Source organism: Brassica napus, unplaced genomic scaffold, assembly GCF_020379485.1.
Source record: "Brassica napus cultivar Da-Ae unplaced genomic scaffold, Da-Ae ScsIHWf_59;HRSCAF=99, whole genome shotgun sequence".
Taxonomy (NCBI): Eukaryota; Viridiplantae; Streptophyta; class Magnoliopsida; order Brassicales; family Brassicaceae; genus Brassica; species Brassica napus.
Window position 1 is genome coordinate 1 of NW_026016659.1, and position 22,280 is coordinate 22,280.

The 22,280-nt window shown below is 33.8% G+C and overlaps 3 protein-coding genes and 1 pseudogene across 3 annotated transcripts; 2 read left to right on the forward strand and 2 right to left on the reverse strand.

The window, feature by feature from the left end:
* Positions 1-2,686: 2,686 nt before the first annotated feature.
* LOC106413868 lies at positions 2,687-6,444 on the forward strand (annotated as a pseudogene).
* A 552-nt stretch (positions 6,445-6,996) lies between these two features.
* On the reverse strand, positions 6,997-7,951 carry LOC106401245 (probable NAD(P)H dehydrogenase subunit CRR3, chloroplastic). The gene is made up of 3 exons (XM_013841720.3): positions 7,646-7,951; positions 7,431-7,567; positions 6,997-7,340 (listed from the first exon to the last, which is right to left on the reverse strand). The coding sequence occupies exons 1-3, from the start codon at positions 7,882-7,884 to the stop codon at positions 7,225-7,227; spliced, it is 492 nt and encodes a 163-aa protein (XP_013697174.2). The 5' UTR covers positions 7,885-7,951; the 3' UTR covers positions 6,997-7,224.
* Positions 7,952-9,281: 1,330 nt separating this feature from the next.
* On the forward strand, positions 9,282-10,569 carry LOC125604699 (protein C2-DOMAIN ABA-RELATED 10-like). Its single transcript, XM_048774909.1, has 3 exons — positions 9,282-9,680; positions 9,862-9,957; positions 10,052-10,569. Exons 1-3 carry the CDS (start codon positions 9,567-9,569, stop codon positions 10,382-10,384), a joined length of 543 nt encoding a protein of 180 aa, XP_048630866.1. The 5' UTR covers positions 9,282-9,566; the 3' UTR covers positions 10,385-10,569.
* A 6,408-nt stretch (positions 10,570-16,977) lies between these two features.
* LOC125604700 (MLP-like protein 328) lies at positions 16,978-18,081 on the reverse strand. The gene is made up of 2 exons (XM_048774910.1): positions 17,832-18,081; positions 16,978-17,532 (listed from the first exon to the last, which is right to left on the reverse strand). The coding sequence occupies exons 1-2, from the start codon at positions 18,016-18,018 to the stop codon at positions 17,264-17,266; spliced, it is 456 nt and encodes a 151-aa protein (XP_048630867.1). The 5' UTR covers positions 18,019-18,081; the 3' UTR covers positions 16,978-17,263.
* Between the last annotated feature and the right edge of the window lie 4,199 nt (positions 18,082-22,280).

Genomic DNA, 22,280 nt, shown 5'->3' on the forward strand with positions numbered 1-22,280 from the left:
CACAAATAAAGCAATAAGCTTTTTTGACTCAACAGAGTCTCAAAGCAAATGGGTACCGTCCAGTTTTCTGGTTTAAATATGCAAGCGGCGAGAAAGGGCGTGAATGCAATAAGCAACATCTCTCGAGCACGAGTCACCGCCGTTGCAGCAAATAGCTCGCTGCAACAACAATTAAGAAAGATTTTTAAGCAGATCTAAGGTTTCACGAGTAATCAGAATCACTCACTTCTGAGATGACGATCTTTGGGAGGACACTCGACATGGTTGGTGGCTTTGACGATGGCAACGTCTAAATCCTATTTTAAGAAAAAAGATCGAATCTTTCAGAGATATTTTTCGTAAGAAAGATTAAATAAGATATGATCGGAGAGCGCGTACGGCGTAATCGCTGTTGACGCGGACAAGGCCGACTTGGTGGTGTCTTTTAGGGCTCCATAAGCTTTACGCCATGTCTGCAGCGTTCCCATCGGAAGGAGGGTGACTCTTTCAGATCTCTGACTCACTCTCCCGATGAATCCGGAGATGACGTGTCTCTGTCTCCAATCTTCAACCTCCGAGTGACCAACCAAAGAAGAGAAAGCAAACTGAAAGAAGAGAGACGACGCGATGTATAATTCCGTTTTCTTTTTTCTTAAGAAGGAATTTCTGTTGTTTAAAAAAAAAAAAAAAAAAAAAAAGAATTTCTGTTGTTTTTTATTATATACTGTATTAATAAAATTAATTTTTATATACACGAAATTTAAAGTCATATAAATCCATAATAAAAATGTTAGTTATTTGTTCAAAATAGGATTTGGTGATTAAAGTTCACGCAAAGCATAAATGGTAAATTATGATATTTATATCCGGAAATTTCTGACAGGACTAATATGACCTAACTAATAAGACTCGAATCTGCTCCTCTGGATTTGTACAACCCTTTTGAATATAAAATCTCAAAGCCACCTACCTATGCAATCTTTTTAGTGTACACACAAAACCCCCTAAATTCACTCACTAATTGAAACTCTTCTCTTTCTTTTTTTTTCCATCTAAGATTTTATTGATTAAAGGGCCAAGCCCAAAATATTACAAAGCCAATTCTTACACTTTAGGCCCACATCCATACAACCCTAGAGCCTACACTCAACGCGGCTCAACCGCTTCGCTCCGCGGCCTCACCTCCGCTTCAAGACACCACCGGTGAGACATACACCGAGACACAGAAGCACTCACTAGCTTCACAAACTCATCATCGCAAACTCTTTCCACCCAAGTAATGTTCAATTTCGGAGAGAATCAATCGGTAAACCGAGATCTCATCCGCCTCCATGCATCACTAAAACTGAAAGAAAGCTTCGCCGCGACATCAACCTTTAATCACCAGAGAGCTTTAAAAAATCGTCCTCAGATGAGAGTTCCTCCATCAATTCCAACCCAAACCCATATAATCCAAGACAAACCCAAAATACAAACCAAACCCTAAAACAGAACTAGGGAAACCAGAGCCAGCGATGCAAGGCACAGAACGCCTTCACACCCCCCCTAGACTAGAGCCGGCGATAGCAGAGCTTAAGAAGCATCCGCCTCCCGGAAACAAGACCGGCGGCGATGGAGCTGTATAAGCCTCCACCTCCCAGAAACGAAACCTAAACTAAAAACTGACTTCACCACGCCAAAAGCTCCACGATCGCGTCGTTAACTTCCAACCGTAACACCACCAAAGATGTCGGTTAACTCCCCGAGTTGTCACCGATGGATGGACTGGACCAGAGCTCCGACAAGGCGGTCGTGAAGAGGAAGTGAAGGAGGAGCAGGATGGTTATCTCTCTCGGAAGAACAAAAGGTTTCGGCGACGACACGCTCGGCTCACGCGCCGGCGCGTACGCCGGACCCAAAAACAGATCTACTTTCTCTCTCTGGAACTCTCTTTGGAACTCTCTTTTCTCTCTGGAACTCAATAGATAGATAGTGTAGTCTTCGTTTGAAACTCTTCTCTTTCTCTCCCTATCTTTTTCTATAATTTTGATTTTTTTTGGTTATTTGGCAATAAACCTTTATAAAATGGAACAATTGGTAGAGTATACAGCTGGGAGGAACATTAGAGTGAGAATTGTTGGTCACCTACCACTAAATACCTAAAATGGCCATAGTAATACAATTCGTTTAGCAAACACGTTCCATATCTGAAGCAGAGCTACAATATTATACCTCCTGACGTGTTTTTTTTGCATGAACCTAAAAATATTCAACCTAACAAACTTGTTTATATCAAATGCATCTTTAATAAGATGGAATCAAATTTTTTTTAACTTAGAAAAAAACCAGATGTTTAGTGATTCCCATGGGAAAGTTGTGCCATTGTTGGATTCCATCATTGTGCTTATGGATACCAGCCATCTTGATTGAGTGAAGTAAGTTTCTCACATTTTTGTCTATCAACTTAGACTATTTCCAATGTATTTTGCTATTTTTATCTTTAAAAATTAAAATAGAAATTTTTTATAATAGAGATGAAATATGTTCCAATATATTTCTTTAAAATAGCAATCTCTAAATATAAAGTAAAAAATAGAGGAATGCTATTTCTTCTTCTATAAATAGCGGAAAAATAGAGATCTCTACTATAGAAAAAGAAATAGAAGTAGGTTGGAACAATTTCACCTCTAAATACTATTATAAAGGTTAAAATAATTGGGTTGGAGATGCTCTTATTAATGATTAAATCTGCTGGCCTTGGGTCATCACCATGTTTTCTGCAATTTATTTCTCTTCATGTATGATAAAGAGCAGTTTGAAACGTAAATCTGAATAGGAAGGGTTGAGTATGTGATCTCCATGTTTCTTTCCCATCCAGTAGAGTGTTGTGTCATAAGGATTCCTGACAGTAGTATATGGCCCGATGAATATAAAGACCAGACGCCCAACATAAACTAAAGGATGCTTACAAATATGTGTAAAAACAGTTTTAAACAATTGTAGGATGAAAGATTTGAATCCGTTATCTTTAAGGCCCAACATATTTACCACTATGCTAAAGAATATTGTGGTGAAAATGAAGGCCGATAAATTATATATTTTTGTGTCAGCCGGAAGCTCAAGCTTCCATTGCTTGGTATCAGGTCGAGTGTCGACTAAACTGCCGATGAGTATTCACAGACAAAGAATCAATGAGAGCGGTTTTTCTCTGTTTTGTAACATAGAACACATTCTGAGTTGTGATTGGGGTTCCAGATTTTTCTTTTGTCTCCTATCATGAGTCTGTTACAGTGGCCAACCAACCTCTTGAAGTTTTTCTCTTGCAGCATAGTATTTATGTATACATTTTTTTAACTATGAGAACAATAAAATTTTCACAGAAATCACATTCTTTTGAGATTATTATGGGGCTAACACACAAGGTGATTGTGATCATGGTAAAAATGTGGTGCATAAGGTGCAATCACATGATCAAGTCATCGAGTAAGGGGCGGCTAAAGGGATGTTTGATAAGTCCACAAGCCAAAGTAGAGACACAATCCATATATGGAGTATCCACTGAATTGTAAACATCAAACTGGTTTTCCTGCAGCATATCAATCATCCCATTATGACAAGAAGGAAGCGTTTTTATCAATAGTCACATTCCAAGAAAGAAAACTAAACTTACCAGAAGAAAGAAGCTTAGACTCTCTGTTCGATCTACAAACATTTCGCCAACAAGTACTTAATGATTAATGCAAGTAACAACTCATAGCCATACAATCTATTAAGCCAATGAATAACATGATACAAAATTCCACATGCAGCGCAAAAAACTACTAGTTACAAATAAAATAAAACAAAATATAAAAACGCAAACTTTATGTCTTTGACGAATGCATTATTAGATTAATAACGAATAGTAGTGGGATATTTTGTTAAAAACAATGTTTCTTGTTAGGTGTTCATAAAAAAAACTAGGTGTTAAAAAAAAGAAGCATTGCTTCTTTTTTTTATGAGAGTAAAATTTTGATTTATTATTTCAAAAATTAAAATCAACATTGATTGAAAATATGAAATTCAGCAACCAGATTTACCGTTGATTTAGCAGAAGGAATACCAAGAGAGGAGACATAGAAAAATAAATTGTTTTCTCTACTGAAACAGATTAGTTTCATAGAGAATGGAGAAATATATCTCACAGTTTATTGAGTTATTCCATGGCAAAAGTCTTTCCTTTATTTTTGGTAGGGTAAGACACAGACCGAATATTCGGACTTCAAAATTATTCATAATCCTATTTGTTTTATCTGGATAATTATTCGATTTGATCCGATTCAATTTGCATTTATCCGGATATTCAGTGTGAATATCCGATATGATACATATAAATAAAATAATAAATAAATAATAAATAAGGTCTAAAAATAATATAAAAATAATATTTAATTATAAAATATAAATTTATTTACTTTTTAAAACTATAATAAGTAAAATAATCAATTTAATAAATAAAAAAAATTGTAAACTTCAATAATAGATAAAAGTAAAATAGAAAATTTCCAAAAATATTATTGAGTTATGACTTTGGATTCTAGTCAATATTCTCACGATGGACGCACCAATCATATAAAACGTAACTTCGAAATCCTTAGCTAAACAAAGGAAATACAAAATTTAAGGCTCTTATAAGAGTGATCTTGCGGTAGCAGAAAAAAACATGGTCAATGGATTCCCTACAATAGACGGTCCAACACCCGCCGGAAAACCCTCATCGGATAAACACTCCGGCAAAATTGACGTCGGTCATCACATGTACAGCCTTTACTTCAAGGGTTTGGTCAGCGAGGACTCATTGGCCGGATTTGGGGTCGCAATTTTGGGGCAGAAAGATGAACTCGTGTTTCAGATGAAGGGACCAATTCATGGCACCGACATTACTGTTTTGGAAGCTGAGCTTAGTGCATTGAAGCGAGGACTAACCGAAGCTGCGGATTTAGGGATCAACCATATCACAATTTACAGTGATAATCATCCAACTCACGACTTAGTAAGTTATCCTTGTCTCCTAATATAAACAAACATTCATTCTCTACCTGATTATGATAAGTATTGGTAGGTTTAATAGTTTAGCAATTGTAAAAAAATTAATTATCGATCAATCTCAACATCACATAGTATATACTTTTAATGATTACATATTCTTGTTTTTTTTTTGGAGTGTAGATCAGTGGAAGGTTGGTGCCAAAGGAGAATAATATGGCCTTGCTAGTAAACGATGTGCAGCGCATCAGGGGAAGGTTTTCGTCTAGCTTTACAATTTTTGTGTCCCGATGTAGTATCAAACATGCTTATAAACTAGCTAGAGAAACAATAGTTTCTGAACAAATCAGCATACCTGTGGATACTCCTCCTCGACGAGCCAAGCCTGCCCGGAAAATGACTTGTGCTATATGTTTAGATGATGATGTCAATGCTGATCAGATGTTTACTGTTGATAAATGTGGTCATCGGTTTTGTTCCGAGTGTGTGAAACGACACATAGAGGTAAGGCTACTCGAAGGAAGTGTGATGACGTGTCCTCAGTTTCGTTGCAAGTCTGAACTGATTTTTATAGATGTGCCGATCTTTTGACACCTAAATTAAGAGAGATTTGGCGACAAAGGATCAGAGAGAACTCGATTCCTTTTGAGGAAAGAGTTTATTGCCCTAACCCGAAGTGCTCAGCTTTAATGCGCGTAACCGAGCTTTCAAAACTGAATAAAGAGAGTGCAGTTAGGAGATGCTGCGAAAAATGCGGTGAGCCCTTCTGCACCAACTGCAAGTTTCCATGGCATGATAACTTGTCATGCGACGATTTCAAGATAATGCATCCAAATTTAAGAGAAAGCGAGCTAAAGCTACATGCCCTAGCAAATCAGAAACTGTGGCGTCAGTGCGGAAAATGCCAACACATGATCAGTGGCGGAGCTAGACCAAAGTTCCACATGGGTCATAATTCAATTATTATAGATAAAAAATAACATATATGAGAGTTGAACCCATGATGGGTCAAACTAGATATTTTGACCTTTACCACAGAAACACATTGTAAAAACATAAAACTTATATAGGTTTCACATGGTCAATTGACACCCTCTCGCAGGTGGCTCCGCCACTGCACATGATTGAACTTTCTAATGCCTCGTAGTTTGCAGGTATCATATCTTTTAATCACATCATTTCCTTTCCAATTTCGGTTATATATGCTTTAATCTTGATAAGAATATATAACATTGCATTTTCGTGGCAGATGTGGACATAAGTTTTGCTACCGATGCGGAGCCAATGCTCGAAGTTGCACACATGGACTTGGCCATATGTTTCCACCACAGCCTCAAGAGCTGGAATCTCCGCCACCGGCACCGCCATGCTGGGCACAATGTTTATGTTGGTTGTTTCTTCTATTGTGCGTATATTTTATATCTGTTGGTATCAAATCCTGATAGTATAATCGAGGTTTAAAGGTAGTTTCAAAGGGTTAATATTTCAATAGACAAGTTACCATTCTGATTATCAAAACAATTTGGTCTTCTCGTATATATTTTCTTATAACACTATTCACACTAAACCAAATTTGGTGGGATAATATCACTTTTAGTGTAAGTTAGTGGGATAATGTAAATTTTAGTGTTTCGTTAGAGATGAAATTACACCAAATTTGGTGTTTGGTATTCCATTATAGATGCCTTAAGCTTTTGGAGATTATAGAAACTGGTTAACCGGTAGAATATACACGACTGAAAAAAGCAAAATTAGAGTTAGAAATGTTGGCCACTTACCACTAACTACCTAAAATGGCCAGCTTTATATCTAAATTTGGAATCACCGTCAAGATTAGTATAGAGAGTGAGGGACTATTCTTTTTTTTTTTCACTGTAACAGGATGATTTTGCATACAAGTGTCGATTGTGTTTTGCTGCTACAAACACCCAAACTTGGTATAGATTTCGCTTTGTGTAAATATAACTGTAAACCGATGACATGTGGAACATTAGACAAAATGAGATGGTGTAATAGTAAAATACAGTTCGTTTAGTAAACACTTTTTACAGAGAACTGCAATATTATACCTCTTGACATTTCTCTTGTGGGATAGGGTTTATGTATACATTTTTCTAACTATGATTAACAAAAATGTTCACATAAATCACTTTCTTTTGAGATTATTATGGATGGCTAAACACAAAAGTGATTGTGATCATGGTAAATATGTGGTGTGTGTATAAAGGTACAATCACATGATCAAGTCATCAAGTAAAGGGAGGCTAAAGGGAAGTTTGATAATTCCACAAGCCAAAGCAGAGACACAATCCATATAGGAAGTATCCATTGAATTGTAAACAGCAAAACTGGTTTCCCTACAACATAAATCAATCATCCCATTATGACAAGAAGGAAGAGAGCTGTTATTACCAATACCATTTCAAGAAAGAAAAAACTAAACTTACCGGATGAACGAAGCTTAGACTCTGTTAGGTCTACAAACATTTCGCCAACCTCTCGTAGCTTCTTCTCCAGCTTTCCTTCAAACTTATTAGCATGACCCAGAAGAAGCTCATCGAATACTGTATTCATATCCATTTCCCTTTTAAAACAAAACAAAGCAAATAAACTTCAAGTATCCATACAATCACATGTCATACAGTTTGCAGAGTATGTGTACCCTTCAGAATCACGATATGATCCAGCGCCAAATGCTCTCTCGATCTGAGCTATTGATGGCTTCTTCTCTCGCCGTTGCTTCCGTGATAGTTGCTGATTTTCATTCCCGGGTTTTTGGCTGATTCTTGTCGGTTTCTTGGTAGGTTTTGATGGAAGGGGAGATGGAGAGTCGTTGGTTAGAGAAGCCATAGCTGTTGAAGCTCTGCTCATGGAGAAGATGCTGCTGGATAAGACCACCATTGCCTTCTCTTGTCTTGTGTGGTTTCCGCAGCTTGGCTACACTTTTAAATTATATTATTGTTATTATCTTTAAAGTATTCCTTTTTTTTTTGTATTTTGATTTTTTTACATGTGAATAAAGTCAAAATGTGGTCACTAGAAAATGTTCCTATCCGTTACAAAGCTTACAATGCAGAAGCTATTAATTAAAGCCACCAGCGAGAACCATTAGAAAATTGCAGATTCCAACATAGAGACCAGCAGTAACTAACAACCACAAACCGCGTGCAAGACAAGCGTTCATGTTTTAGCTCTCCTCGATGGGAGCGCCTTAGGGTGAAGGTTGTTGTTTCCGTCTTCTCGGTGCAGGTTCGATGGAGTGTGGCTGCTCTTGGGTGCTCCTTCTCCAAATAAAGCCCGACTTTCTTAATGCCGGTGTCCTTGGTTGCGAATGTAGCAGTCTGTTCTTGAAAGCCGCAGATTAGGTAGACTTAGCAAGCTGTTTCTGACAATCCGATCTTAAAGAGTTGGTTACCGGGTACGCCAGTTTTTACTGGGTCCAAGCTCTTCTATTATGCTTGTAAATAGGTCCTATAAAATTAGGCCTGAATCTGTGTTAGATTATATTTACTTTCCTCTGCTATTTGTGTTCTTTATATGTGTAAAAAACTAAAAAATTGGTAATAATGTTAACATGCTTACCAAAAAAAATCTTATAGCAATAAATAATCTTGTTGTAAGCAAGATTAATTTGCAAAAAGCCAAGATTTCTCTTTGTTTGTTTTAGGTAAATCAGCAGATGTCACAACTTTTTATGTTTGTTATTAACAAAAAGTAAACAAATGGTTACAATATGACATTTGAAATTTGACAAATGATATATGGTTGAAACTAGGGCTAAGCATATTATGCGAATCAGAAATCTAAATACGGACCCGGTAAACCCGGTCTGGAAAACTTGAAATTGAATCCAATCAGATGTATAAAAAACAGAACGTGAATCATGTTAAAGAAGATTGAATATCTGAACCCAATCGGATAATATTTGATATTTGAAACTCATCTAAGCATATTCAAACTTCTATAAGATATTGTCCTAAAACATATTTTGTTCCATAATCCTTAACATTGTTTTTGCTTTTCTTTGTTGATATCTTCATGTTTAGTTTGTTTGAAGTTATTTTACTTTTAAATAAATATGTTAGTTTAGATATAAATATAATTTCGTATAAAAAAACTGAATATATGTAAATACTAGATATATTTTGAATATTAATACTAAATTCGGATAGTTTGGTTATTTTCGAAAATACCCTGATCTGAAACCTTCGAAATAAGAAAAATACTTGAATAGTAAACCGTTGTTTGACAAAAAAAAAGAATAGTAAACCTACCAAAATCTAAAATATCCGACGTGAACCTAAATTGGGTAACCCAACACACCCAAGCCTGGTCAAAACGAAAAGCTTTGGAATATTAACCATCGAGAATCTTATCTTCCTCCGGTTTAGTTATTACATTTCCGAGCAATTGTGGGAGAGGTCGTGTTGACTAGTTGTGGAGGAGGAGAACAGAGAGAAGCATTTTTTTTCCAATAATCATCATCATCCCCAAATCGCTCTCTTTTTTTTTTGGGTTAAATTCTACCTCGTTGTTTTCTTGAAAGCCGGTCAAATTCTCCAATCTTGAATCTTGACAAATCCATGGATCAAAAGCCTCTAGGATTGCTGACAATTCACATCAAAAGAGGTATTAATCTCGCCATCCGTGACCATAGAAGCAGCGATCCTTATGTTGTTATCACCGTGGCTGATCAGGTTCCTTTCCTTCTCTCATCTTATCTTGTTCTCAAGTTTCAGCCTCAGATCAAGAATCAAGATTATGAAATTTAACATACCTTTATAAACCATTTGAATCGTCGGTTTATTTCTGTTATGTAATTAATTACTCGTCTAAACTGTCTGTTATATAACACAAAAACAAAAATAAAATGGCCAGACATTGAAGACACGTGTGGTGAAGAGAAACTGCAACCCAGTATGGAATGAAGAAATGACCGTTGCAATCAAAGATCCAAATGTCCCAATCCGCTTGGTAAAACTGAAAAGAACATAACTCTTTGATCTTTCTTAAATATTACTGTTTCAGACAAGAAACATTTGTGTTGTTGTTATTGAATTTTGTTCAGGCAGTGTTTGACTGGGACAAGTTCACTGGAGATGACAAAATGGGAGATGCAAACGTAGAGATTCAGCCATACTTGGAGGCTCTGAAAATGGGGATGGAGCTTCTGAGGCTCCCTAATGGATGCGCTATCAAAAGGGTTCAGCCTTCGAGGGAAAACTGTTTATCAGATGAAAGTAGCATTGTCTGGAACAATGGTAAGATCACTCAAGACATGATCCTTAGGCTCAACAATGTTGAATGCGGAGAGATTGAGATCATGCTTGAATGGCATGAAGGTGCTGGTTGCAGAGGTGTAACTTCCTCTGCCAAAGGAGCAGGCTCTTCCTATACCTAGGAAATGTTTTGCCCTTGTTGTTAGTCGTATACTCGATGAATGATCTCTTGTTGTTGTTTCGATATGTATAAGAGATTTGAAGCATATTTATTTGATGACAACTTCATTTAAGAAGAAATCTTGCGAATTTTGTTTCTAAAAAAAAACAATCTTGAGAATTTTTGTATTTGAATATCCTTTGATTATTGCAGTTTCTTTGAATTTTTGTATTCATTTGTTTTGGTCCATTCTAGAGCACCAGTAATGAATAGACCTAGTCATAGGTAATGGGAATTTGGTTCAAAATTATACCAGGCCCCGTCCAGTTTTACTTTAACCCATCACAAGATAGATGGAAATTAAGATTTTTTAAAATATTTTAGTGCAAACTGTGTGAATTTATGTAACTTTTTGGGCGGATGCAGATTAGCATTACAAAAGTTTACTAAACCGTAACTTTTTTTTACAAATATATTATTATTTGTCTAATTTTCAAATATAAATATTATATAATATATAGATATACTAACAAAAAATTATTATATTTTTAAAAATACACATTTATTTTAGAATATATTATTCATGTTTCAAAAGTATATATGTTTTAGAGTTTTTCACGTATATTAAAAAAAATTTAAATATTAATTAAAAATGTGTTATTTTGTAATTAACTATTTCCAATGTTTTTAGCCAAACAAAATTTAATAAACAAAATAATTTTTTTAAATATTTACAATTTATCATTATTATCTAATAAAATACACTAAAATATTAAATGTATCTTTTAAAATATTATTTTCTAAAATATGGATCATTTTGAAAAGAGAAAGACTATTTATATTATTTAATATATCTAATTTGTTAATTCAGAATCTTATTCAAAGGTTGTCATTTAAGTTTTGGACTTTTTATTAATTGATAAGAACAGATGTATCTCATATTTTTCTGTTGCAATAATACATAAAATATTCTGCAAATCTACTTCTTAGTTAACGAAATTTATGTGGTTCAAAATTATAATAACCTAAACTAAACACTATAGCTATGTACGAACCAGCGTCAATTTTGGACACTGTTCTACTCATGTTAGTTAGTAAGCATAATCTTTTAATATATGGTTACATAAACCTACAGTTTATTTAATAAACTAAATTGCGAATAACTTAACACATTTTTGGGGATTTTCTGTCTGTAGATGTTATTAGTCAGGTGACTTACAGATTGTTCAAATTCTTGTGAAAAAAAAGAAATTTGAGTTGTTTTTCAAGAATATAAAGTAGTTCTTATTTAATTTTTATTCTCTAGATATCTTTTATTTTTAAACTATATTGTTTACGGAGACGATCCGCTATTCGCTAATCATGTTTTCACAGCTTTAAAACGGTACTAGATTTTGACCCGCGCTTTAAAAGCGCGAGTTTATTATTTTTTTTCAATTGACAATTATTTAGTAAATGTCATATTTTCATATATTTGTGTTTTATTTTATAAAAGACTTAAATTTTTTTATCTTTATTTATCGTATTTTATTTTAAATGGCTATTTATGATTAAAAAATTAAACTTTATTTCTTTAATGAATTAAGTTGGTATAACTTTGATAAATTTATTATGTGCTTAATATTTTAATAAAAAAAATTATATAAAAATTTATACTTTTCAATGAAAAAAATCAATTTTTATGAATGAATAAATTATATTAAGAAAAGGAAAAAAATAATAATTAAGAATAATTGAAAAAAAATATTTGAATTTAGACTCAATGATCCAAAGGAAAAAAATGTGAGAATCGGATCTGATTTCTTAATCAGCCCAAATAGCCCAAGATAGATCTGATGTGGGGTGGATCCAAAAAAGACCCAATATAGATATGTTATTAATATTACTTGATTGCTTTTAATGAAACATGCAATTTTAGTAAAGAAAAAGGTAGGCTAAAGTAAAAAGAACAATATGATCTTACTTTAATAGTATAGATAAAGGATAAATGATTTGGGCAATTATCTCAAATAGTCATTTTTAAAGTCTTCAATAAAAAAAGACCAAAATAGCATCTTTATATTTTGAAATTTTTTTTTTTATTTTTTTTTTAATTTTAAAATTTGAAAATCTATCTTCAAAATTCCACCCCTTAACTCTAAATCATCTATAGATTAGTTAACCCTAAGATATAAATATATTTTTGCTTTTTAATAAAATTTATTTTGGTCATTATTTTCATTGAAGGCTATTTTGTGCCAAAAACTTAAAAACGACTATCTTAGAGAATTTCTCATGATTCTATGTTTTACAGAATTTGTAAAATCACTTTTTAGAAAGATTTTTCAATTAACTATAGTTCTAAAATGGCTTATCTTCTTAATAATTGAAAACAAGTGTATCAGTAAACCCAGTAATCAACCTAACGGATTGGATGTAAACAATAAAGTTTGATTGTAATCAATCATACGTTAACAATAAATCTATTCCAAAATAACAAAACATCCAAAATTCTATATATTATCTAAATCAAACAAAAAAAAACATAATTTGCGTTTTAAGGCGAGTCTCATTCTAATCTATACTATTATTTGCGAAGTAAATTTTTACATCCGAGCTCTCACATCTAAACTATTAAAACAAGAGTACATTTAGTATTTATCCCAGACTTTTCCTAAATAATTACGATCTTCTGCCACTGCCCAAAACATTGTCGTTTTATCTGATTCTAAATCAGAATATTTTTTTTACATACCAGAAATCTTCAATTGTTTTTTCCAAATCGCACAGTGGTCCATGAAAGCTTTCCGAGGTGGCTCCTGATCTCGCCGTCGTCAGCTCACTTGCTCTGAGGCCGTGCTCACCTATCCACCATGTCTCTTCTTCCTCCATGGCCTCGAGTCTCCATCTCTGCCGCCTTGCTGCATAAAGAGTGGCGTCTCCATTCCGTGTCTCTGCTGCATCGTGAGCTTCGTCGTCATGGCCACCGGCATCGTCAAGCTCCAGATCCGGCGAAGATAAAAGCTCGATCCATTCCAATGGCTGACTTCTCTGTATTTGTACTTTATGTCCCTAATATGTTTGATTATTTTCAAATCGGCCAAAGGCTTTGTAAATTGCAAAAACATCATTCCAAATCAACCCATAACCTTTCAATTATATTATCTAGACCCAGCGAATATTCCATTTTTGTAACCTTGGTACCTGAGTTTTCTATTGTTTTCACATTTGCCCCAATACTTCTAAATTCATAGGAATAACCTTACAATTTTGTCTCAAACTTCTCAAGTGTGCATTTTAATCCTTTTATATGCAATTATTCATGCAAATACAATATATACACCTAATATACAATCTAAATGATTAGAATGAGTTAAAACTAGATGTTAAGAGTCATTAAAAACACGATATACCACATACATCTATATGAGTGTTTGTTTTCGATTTATAGTATACAACATTTCTGATAGATCGATGTTTTTAATTGTTTATAATTTGTTGGTTGTTCATATTGTATTTAAATACTAAATTAATCAAAATAATATATTATATAACATATTCGTCAATCAGTAATTTTAAACTACATTAGCTATTTTAATGTGTTTATTTATAAGCTAAAAATAATTAGTATGTTTATTCATATTAACAAATCTATATTTTCAAATAAAATACTTTACGTAAAATAAAATATTGTATGTTAAATAAAATTCACTCCGGTTTTTATAAAATAGATTTATCAAATATAAACATATGAGCTTGAATTATTGGAAAATTTTCATTATAATGTACTGACTTTTTCATAAAAAATGGCCCAATTTAATAACATTAATTAGGTTTGCTAAATAAATGTTTTAAAAATCTATCCTTATTTTTTTTTACATTCTTCTTATTTTGAATGTTTTTTTGTAACTCGGTTTTATTATTGTTTTGGTTTGTCTACACAATGTATTTGTTTTAAAAATCTCAATAAAAATTTTGAACTTCATATTCAACTTTAAAAAAAATATTTATAATATAATTTTTAAAAAAACACAATATACTTAAAACTTTAATATTTTACTGTTTAATTTGCCAAACAAACTGAATAAAAATATAATAAAAGAAAAACACAATCTCATAGTTTATAAATGAAATCTAATCACATTGAACAAGACACACCAATGTCAACCTGAAAAACCTATGAATCTATAACTTAATGAATACAAACAATTAAATTTATTAAATTTTCAAAAGTTAAAAACATATGATTATGAAGAACAACCACCCGCGCGGGCTTGCGGGTCAAAAACTAGTTGAAAGTTAAAACGGTTAATTTGTATACTACCCTTAATGAATTTTTATATATAATTAAAACGAAATTTATGTTAATAATATTAGATTTATATGTTATATTAGATAATTATAAATTATGATAAATTTGCCAAATGAAAACATGTTTAAAAAAGATAATTATTATATATGTTGTGTTGTTATCTGAAAATAATGTTTTCTACTATAAAATTTAAAACTTTTAAAAATTAATTTTCTGTTAATAATATTAGATTTATATGTTATATTAGATAATGGTAAATTATTATAAATGTGCCAAAAAAAATTGCATAAGAGCTCTCACGTTGAAAGTTAGAGCGATTACTATCTATACTACCCTTAATGAGTTTTTATATATAATTAAAAACCAAATTTATGTTAATAATATTAGATTTATATGTTATATTAGATAATTGTAAATTATGAAAAATTTGTCAAATAAAAACATGTTTAAAAAAAGATAATTATTATATATATTGTGTTGTTATCTGAAAATAATGTTTTCTATTATAAAATTTAAAAAATTAAGATATAAAAAAATTCAAATTTAATATCAATTATGTAAAAGTTTGTATAAAGATAAATTGTCAAAATAAAAAATATATCTTTAACAAGCCAATTCTTATATATATATAATGTTATTATTTGGAAATAATATTTTTCTACTATGAAAATTAAGAACAAAATTAAAAAGATTATGCCCGCACATGCGGGCAAAACACCTAGTTTTTAATTAAAACATATAAATTAATGTATCTCTTCCACGGATAATCAACAAACTCAAACGCAATAGATGTAATTTTTTATGCGGGTTACCGATGTCTAAGGGCATCTCCAACCCCACTCCATATTTTACTCCAATATTGAGAAAATAGAGTGGAAAATAGAGTAATGAACAAAAAATAAAAGGATTACTCCATTTATAGAGTAATGTTTTTATTTTTTGTTCATCACTCCATTTTCCACTCCATTTTTTTTTATTTTGGAGTAAAATATGGAGTGGGGTTGGAGATGCTCTAAATGTTTTGATAAAAAAATTTCAACCCCCCATATATATAACGGATCAAGCAAACGGATTAAGCATACTAGCATAGCAAATTTAACCCGTTTTCAAAACTTGGTTATTGGTTCATAGCATATATATTTTAATAATAATAATTTTTAAATGGAGCAAACCAGAAATTAGCATTTTAAACTTTTATTTATTTTAAATAGTTTTAGTTCATTACATCATAAAAGTTTAATACTTTGAAAATTAATGGCATTTGCCACAGTTAAAATAGCAAATATAATTTTTAATAACTTATTAGCAGAACCAAAAATGATTTTATTTTAATACTAAAGTAAATAGTTAGATGTTTCAGTACTCATACTAGCATGTGGACTATACTTCTAGTGTGGGTACAAGTTTAAGCAAGAAAAAAACTACATTGTTTTATTTAGATAAAACATACCGGTTTACATGGTCCTAACGTATTATAGCTGACCAAAAAAAAACCGTATTATAAGATTTTCTGGATTCCTAGACCATGATTTATCAAAATAACTTTTTTGATGTAAGTAAATTGGTCTTCTGCGGTAAGATAATACAAAACCGTTACTACTTGCTAGTGATTGCCTTGCCATACTCATGTGTGCATGGCCATTGTGGGTCGAAAAATTATTGCGCCTCAAAAAGTTATTGAAAATTTTAATTCGTCTTGGGCTTGGCCCCATTGACATAACTATACATACCTCAATAATGCTGGTTCGTACAAACACAGAAGACCAATTTCGGAATTATTGGAATACTTTTTCTTTTCGTGAATTTATTCGATATGAGATTCTGATCTTTTAAAATAAGATAATTTATGTTCTATACATAAATATATATATTTTTACATAACTCTAAAATTTCGGAATTGATTCTTCATATTTTATTAGTTAATTGTATTACATATAATAGAAATATTACTTCAAACTAAAAATATAAAAAAATGAAATTTAAAAATTACTTATATATAATTTAATATACAAAATTCACATACAAATAAAAATGATATATGTAACAAATTTAAATATATTATCCGCGCGTAGCGCGGAGAAAGAATCTAGTATGTATAAAAACCAATCTTCGTAACCATTTTCGTGTATATATATATATATTTACATTTTACCAAAAAATATATATATTTACTAATTATAATTCATTTGTATACAGTGTGATTCATAAAGCATTAACACTTTAGCAGTTGATGCTTTATCTACTCTGTCCATTTTTTTTTTTTGGTCAAATCTGTCCATTTGTTTAATAACAATAGATTGGTTAAATGCACTAAGGAATTAGTATATACGCAACGCGGATAACATATTATATATACTTGTTTGTCTTTTCTACATCGATAAAGACATCATTACCTAGAAAGTGGACATACATACAACCTTGTCATTAATCACCATAGTTAACAAAACCAAAGCATATTACAAACCGCAAGCAGAAATAGTAGTTAATGATACCATACATGAGCCGCCTTATTTATTATATTGATTTCAACAGATAAAAGAGTACACACACAAACACGAGGGGAGCCATATATGACGATGATGGTTCGAAAGATAGGAGGATGGGATTTGTTTAAGCTTTGACGACATGATTGTCCATATCAGCAGCCATGCTCTTGACAAACTTCATGTAGTTGATGGGCTCAGGCGAGTCATCGGTTCGCTTCTCCCAGATCATAGTGATCTTGCAGATGATATCATCAGGCGACTTTTGAATGAACTGAAAGATGACGTCATACACCTTAAGAGTCTCCATCACGTGACCTTCAAGACCTCTAAAAATGACCGCATTGTTCTCATCGTCTATCTCTCGCCTCTCCTTGAACACCTCCGGTTTCCCATCTTCATACACATTAATTTTATATAAGTATTTCATTCATTAAGTTCGCACCACCATATGTTTGGATATATATGTATTAAAAGATTAATGTGCCGAATTCACAACAGATTGAATCAATTTTATTGATCAATGTGATACTAACTATGAAAATTGGTGAACTACAAGTTCATTAAATCTGTACTTGACCATCGCTATAGCATGGCAATACTATTAATTACTAACTAGTTTTAAGACGTTGCTTATAATCAATTATGTCAAGTGTGTTGTTATCCCAGTTTCAAAAAAAAAATTGTGTTGTTACCACATGTGTAGTTCCAAATCTTGATGGCTCCATGAGAGTCCCATTCGCCATCGTGGACGGTGACACCTTGGATGTGGTGGCCGATGGCGTCGGGAAAGAGGTGGTTCTCATTTCTCCATCGCTTGTAGTGTTTCTCCGCCGATCCTTTCAACGGAACCTCAGTCACATATGTTCCCGACGTCGCCATCTCTCTCTTAATAATATTCTTTGTGTTGTGAGTAAAGTGTGTGTGTTTTTTCGGTTTGTTTCTTTCGTTGATGAATATTTTCCCTTGTGATCTCCTTCTTTATATAGAGAGATGAGGTTAAAACAAATTTTACATAAGACAATTCTTTTACCAAGAGTCTCTCACTTCCATTATTACAATATAATCTGATCAAATTTTTACAATATAGAGGATCATCTGTTTCACGCATCAACACCAAAGCCTTCTGAATCTGAGATTTTTAATACTCAGATTTTTAAAGCGCGTCCAGTACACGCGCTAAACAATCTCTCTCCCGAAGGCGATTCAACCAACCCTAGTTTCTTCTGCTTCAAATCGGCGGTGAACACCGTCGTTACTGGGTTTCGTCATCAGTTCACACGCGATTGAAGCCTCCACTACCTCCATATTGAAGATCCATCTCTCTGTATTTCAAAAATGGCCACTTCAGCGACTGGTTTTTTAGATTCTCGTGACGGCGAGCTTTCTTCCACCGGTACTCCTCCTGCAACCACCGACACTCCGCTCTCTCCAACTGGCGACCCTCCTGCAGACACCGCTCTCTCTCCCACCGGCGCTCCTCCTACTTCTATGTCTCTCAACCATGAACTCATGGAGGTTCATGTTCCCTCTGCTGGCGAATCTCCGGTGGAGTTCGACTCAGGGAAGAGACAGCGTAGCTCAGTTGATCTCGCTCCTTCTACTGAGATTGATTCCACGGCTTCTCTGGCTGGTGTTACTGGCTCTCCTAAGGCTGTTGTTACTGGTTCTCCTATTGGTGCAGTCTCTGAACTTAGAGGAGCAGAAACACCGTGTACTGATGCCGTTCAACCTTCAAAGCAATCAATTCCCTTTGTTCCTTCATTAGGAGCATGGGCCCAGAGGATAAAAATCATTCCAGAGCTAAAGGATCCAATACCCCAAAATCCTCTGTTCTGTGATTCTCCTAAGAAGCAGAGCAAGCCCGCTACCGACATTCTCCCACCAGAGATAAAAGAGAACGGGCAACTGCGGTTTCCGTGGGCAGAAAAGATGGATCCAAAAATCCGAAATCTTTACCGCACAACTTCGCCAACCTATTTGGAAGACGGTACACCTATGGTTGAGATTCCAAACCATGTTCTGATGCAAGGGCTTGAGAATCAAAAAGAATATGTCATTGGACAGTTCTCTCGATGTTCTTTGCCTCCGGGAGGTCTCATTCACGCAGTGGCTAATCGAATTTGGGGCAATAAGTGTAAGATTTTCTCTCGAAAGTTAGGAGATTCCTCTGTTCTGTTTCATATTCCAGACGAATCAACTAGAGCTTGGGTGTTAGAGAGAAGGTTATGGCAATTTGATGGTTGCATTATGTTTGTTGTTCCTTGGTCCCCTGCTCCTTCCTTAGCCGACTTACCTGAGATAACTACAATTCCTTTATGGGTCACTTTGAAAAACATTCCACACTGCCTATATTCTTTATGGGGAATAAGTTGGATAGCTTCCGGGTTAGGAGCACCTATGCTCTCTAACAAGCCATGGTTAGATCCTACTTTCATGGGAGAGGCTAAGTTAATGGTGGAAGTGGAATTAGAAAAAGCTTTCCCGCAGAGAATTGCAGCTACTGATAAACAAGGCAATGTTTCCATGGTTTCAGTTGAGTACTCATGGATTCCAAATAAGTGTGAGAAATGTGGTCATTTCGGCCATAAAAAATCAAGATGTCTGCAGTCTGAATCATTGGATCTGGGATTCACTGCATCTAATCAGGTTGTGAAAGAAGTGGGTCTAGCACCTACCGAAGCTGTTACTCCCGTTGCTGCTTATGATAAACTTTCAACATTACCTCTTACTAATACTCATGAGGAAGTAGCTTCTGATACTCCAACTCTTCCAAGTTCAGAAACAGAACTTGAAGCCACAACTCCATTTGAACTTGTTGCATCTGAAGCAACATCACCTGCTGCTGCGTTTCAAAGCGTCATCCCTACCCTGCCTCCTGCTGTTGCAGCTGATGCAACTTCTCTTGCTGCGTTTCAAAGCGCCATCATCCGTACCCCTCCTCCTGCTGTTGCATCTAATGCAACTTCCCCTGCTGCGTTTCAAAGCGCCATCCATACCCCATCTCATGGCTCATCTCCTGCTTTGGTAACTTTCTCTTCTACTTCTTCAGATTTAGTGACTGAGAATGTTGAAGGAGGTGTCTTTGGTAGCCATTTTGCTGCATTACATTCAGAGTTTTCAGGGTTTGAAATGGGAGATCCTTCTCAAAGGACTCGAGGAGGTCGACCAATTAAACCAACACAAAAAGTTCAAGAAATGCAGTGGACTTTAGTAGGAGGAAGAAAAAATAGAGGCCGTGGCGGTCGTGGCGGTCAAAGAGATCATAGACCTCCATTTTAAACGCCTCTAAATCTCAGGTTTCTGTCATCATGCTCCGTGCATGCATTGGAAAACTCCCATCTTAACCAAGTACTAAGTTACTTTGTAACTTCTTCTATAATTTCTCATATATCTGTTTCAGATATATGTTTTCTCAATTGTAAGATGTTATTATCGAACAATTGTAAACCTTGGTTACTTTTATTTTAATGCATCAAATTTAGTCAAAAAAAAAAAAATTTTTACAATATAATTTGGTGTAAAGAAATTAATAAATTAATGTTAATGTGTAAGGTGTCGTAATTCACGTTTGTCAAGTTCTTGTCGTAGAATGATAAGCATTAACATGCATTTAGAAGAAGAAGAAAATGCATCGTCATATATCAATCAACTTAGAAAAAATAGTGAACCTTATACTATACTAGATTTAATACGTATTAGGCTTTCATTACCGGGTTTTTGTAAATATGACTCAAAACTTGAATTCAAACACAAAACTAACCCATGTTTTTTTTTGGAACTTTGACTTGCCTCTTTCACCCCAAAGTTCAGATTATTCACGAAAATGCCATCATTTTTTTTCTTTTCGAAAATGCATAGTTTACTCTATCACCCTCATCTTCCTCAAGTATTCACAATATTGTCATTGACATCAATACATCAATCACCATGTACAACCAATTTGAAGCTCTTAATGCACCTAAAAGTCGATTTACACTCTTTCTTTCTCAATTCTTATGAACTAAAAACAAGATTTTGATTCTAAAAATTGTATGGTTCATAGAGCAATTGAAGCTTACGATTTTGGTGGATCATTTTTGTTTGAGATTTTGGGTGCTTGGAGAAAACTTTTGTGTGCTAAACAATTTATCTCACTGGTTGAAACTATGAAATTAGATTTTTTCCAGATCTGTTCGTCCAGACGACTTCCAGGTAAGTCGCCTGGTTGTAGACGACGTACACGGAAATCTTCTAGTCAATGCTATTTTTAACTGATCCGAGAAGACTTCCGTGGAAATCTTCTACGCTAGTTTTGAATAACCTGTATATTTAAGAGTGATAATTAACATCAAGATATTTAAAACTCATATTTTTAAAATATGTTTTCTCCCTTAGTTGTACTAAATTTGATTAAGTTTTTCAACAAAAACTTGTAAAAAATGTGATATGCTTTGACTAGTTACTATTGTTTGTTTTCATCTCTTAAGTATTATCACTACAAGAAAACAGCGGTATACTGAGGGAAAAATCGTCGGTATATCGTCAGAATAACGCTATTCCGAGGACATACCGACGAAACAAGTCGTCGGAAATATCTCCTCGAAAAATCATATTTCCTCGGAATTCCGTCGGATATTTCCGACGGAATTCCGAGGAAACAAAATTCCGAGGAAACTCCGAGGACACAGAGTTCGTCGGAAGGTTCCTCGGAATATACCGAGGGACGTCTTCCTCGGAATATTTCGATGGAATTCCGATGGACCAATCCTCGGAAGTTTCGACGAAATATTCCTCGGAATGTATATCGGAAAATTCGAGGAACTTTTGTCCCTCGGAAAATTCCGAGTAACTTAAGTCCCTCGGAATATTCCGAGGAATTTCAGTTCCTCGGAATTTTCCGAGGGACTAAAGTTCCTCGGAATTTTCCGAGGATCTGCTTTCCCTCGGAATTTCGAAAAAATTAATTTTTTTAAAAAATTATTTTTATTTTAAAAATTAAAAATTTTAAAATTTAAATTCGAAAATTTAAAATTAAAATTAAAATTGAATAAAACATAAAACATTAAAACATAGTAGATAATATTCAAAGTTAAATAAAACATTCAGAGTTTTTGGTAAAAAAAAAAAAACTACTGGTCTGGAATGTTCGGGAACACCTCGTT